Genomic DNA, 2550 nt, shown 5'->3' with positions numbered 1-2550 from the left:
ATACTTTCCGTACCCACTGTGTATATATATATATATATATATATATATATAATATGTATGCGTGTATGGTTGTACATACACATATGTAGTTTTCTTTTGGTGTTTGGCTTAGTGTTATGTTAGAATCATTATTATACTCTTATACCTTTTGTTCTTTAATATTTTGAATTGTTTTTAGCTTTATTTTTTGCTTTTCATTTAAATGTTAAGTTTTGAAATTTTGTTGTATGCATTTGTCATTTTTATTTAATTTCTTTATTTTTAAAATGTGTATAAGTAGTATTTATAAAGTTTTAGCTTTTAGTTTTGGATCTGTTTTTAGTTGTTTTAATACTACAATTGATTGCTTCTGTTGTCCTCATTTGTAAGTCGCTTTGAATAAAAGCGTCTGCTAAATGACTAAATAAAAATAAATAAATAAAATAAAAATATGTGTGTGTGTGTGTGTGTGTGTGTGTGTGTAAATTCCAGCTTCAGCCCTAAAAAACCTCTAAACACCACTTCCCTTTGCCAGCAAAAGTCCACAGAACCAATCAGGAGACGCAAATCAAATCATATGATTTCAAGAAAGACAGCGCGTGTATGAGCTGGCTTTCAGTTGTTGAGCTGCAAGTTTTTATCCTGTTTAAAGTAGGGCTGTCTGTCGATTTAACACACTGCCTCACCCCAGACCTGCGTAGGTCATATTACATTTCATAGTTTATTGATAACGAACATGATGTGGGGCAACAACTCAGTGTGTGGTGTAGCCTATAGAATGCAGTTATATGCTAAATAAAGTAAAATAAAAAAATCTTATTTAATTTTGCAACTGTTTACTATGTCTTGTCCAATAACAAAGTGCAAAGCGACAATGCAATGCGACATTTTTGAAAATAACACATTTTAATAACATTTCCATTGCCATTAAAGTGAAATTACTGAACCTAAACATAGAAACATAGAAGATTTAAAAGAAAAAATGTCAGATGGACTTCATATCGAGTCTTCATATATGCATTTTTTGCAATAAACAAAATTGAAAAAGTGGGCGGCCACTAATGCAGTCTATGGTTCAATTTGTTTGTTCATCAGGAATTGACTGACTTCATGGTGAATTTTAAACTAATGCAGAAACTAATAAAGGTCCAGCTGTAGGATAGGGCTGTATCCAAAATTGGACACTATTCCTTACATTACTCCACTGATATAGTGACACAGTGATTTCAGACACAGTCCAGAGTGGATTTTAGTGGACTTTACCTTCTCAAACATGGCCTCATATTTGATGTACACCTGCCAGTTGGTCTGAATCCACCGTTGGGCCAATCTGAAGGCGAGCTCTTTAGCGTGGGCCGAATCGAGCCTGGAGAGACCTGCAAAGACGTGTTCGATGGGGTGAGAAGTGGGTGGGTGATTTAAATGGCAAATTCACCAACTACTGAGCATCATTAATCACATCTTAATAGTCACTTCCCAAACTCAGACAAGATGTGACAGCAGGTAAATTGAATTTTGAAGGGAATAATGTGATTTAGTTCACACATTGAACAGACTGGAGATTCTTCAGGCGCACTGCATCAAGTTATAACTGAAGTGACTGATCTGCAAAATGTGTGTTTGATGCTCATGTATTACGGCCAGCCTGAGCCTTCGGTAAGCAGTAAACTGCTGTCAGCAGTTGGACGAGAACTAAACTGTTATTGTCTATAGAATTACAATGTTTCATTTTTTCAGGCATGTTCTCTCCTAATCATTTGGTTCCCAGTGAAACAAAAGGCAAATTTGGCAAATGGCAATAAAGTTGCATGACATGCCTTCATTCTCAAAAACTATGAATAAAACTACATGAAGTTAAAGGAAAATGTAAAATATTAAGAAAACTGTACAATCGTAATGACATACTGTGCTGATTCATCACAATGTGTCTAAAGTAAAACATGATCACTACTGGCCTATAGCGATTTGGCTACCAGTTAACATTAACCAAAACCCTGCACATTCTCAGTCCCGGTAGGGTGACCAGAAGACCGTGCTTTTTTACAATTAGCCTGGATGTTGCAAAGTGTTCGGCCCAACTGATGTAGCTCTTTATTTAATACTTCCTGCTCTATTAATAGGTCAAAGAAGTACACAGCCCACCCACTGTCATTACATAAGGCTACACATCACACTGCTGCTGGCTTTTACATGAGAGTAAAAATGTGATGCTAGCTTAAAATGTTTATTTGTAGCAATCAACTAAAGACCATGGCTTGAAAAATAGCCAATGCCAAGACTGTCCTGATTTTATTAAGACATTTGGTCACTTTAAGCCTAGTTCATGTCATTTTCACCAAAAAGGTGTCAAATTATCATAGAATACAGACAAATATACAGATGAATTATGCACAATAAGACTGAGAACATGTATTTAATAAGCAAATGAGGTCAATAAAAGATATATATATACAGGGATTAAAGTTCCGTCGCTACGACAGATTTCCGTCAGTCCATAAAGACAGTCACTTGCTTCATTCCTGAATGATTCAGCCGTTCGAACGAATCAATTGAATGAATGATTCAGTGATA

At 35.4% G+C, this 2550-nt stretch overlaps 1 protein-coding gene across 1 annotated transcript in view; it reads right to left on the bottom strand.

Annotated features, from left to right (window-relative positions):
* The window catches only part of treh (trehalase (brush-border membrane glycoprotein)), a 22556-nt gene that overhangs the window by 1973 nt on the left and 18033 nt on the right, over nt 1–2550 (bottom strand). The window contains exon 13 of the mRNA XM_016490677.1: nt 1243–1355. Coding sequence (XP_016346163.1) covers nt 1243–1355 — 113 coding nt within the window. The remainder of the gene's footprint in view (nt 1–1242; nt 1356–2550) is intronic.

This window comes from Sinocyclocheilus anshuiensis, unplaced genomic scaffold (assembly GCF_001515605.1).
Source record: "Sinocyclocheilus anshuiensis isolate Anshui unplaced genomic scaffold, SAMN03320099.WGS_v1.1 scaffold569, whole genome shotgun sequence".
NCBI classification, from domain to species: Eukaryota; Metazoa; Chordata; class Actinopteri; order Cypriniformes; family Cyprinidae; genus Sinocyclocheilus; species Sinocyclocheilus anshuiensis.
The sequence above is the reverse complement of the archived record's forward strand: the minus strand, read 5'-3'. Positions and strand labels throughout refer to the sequence as shown.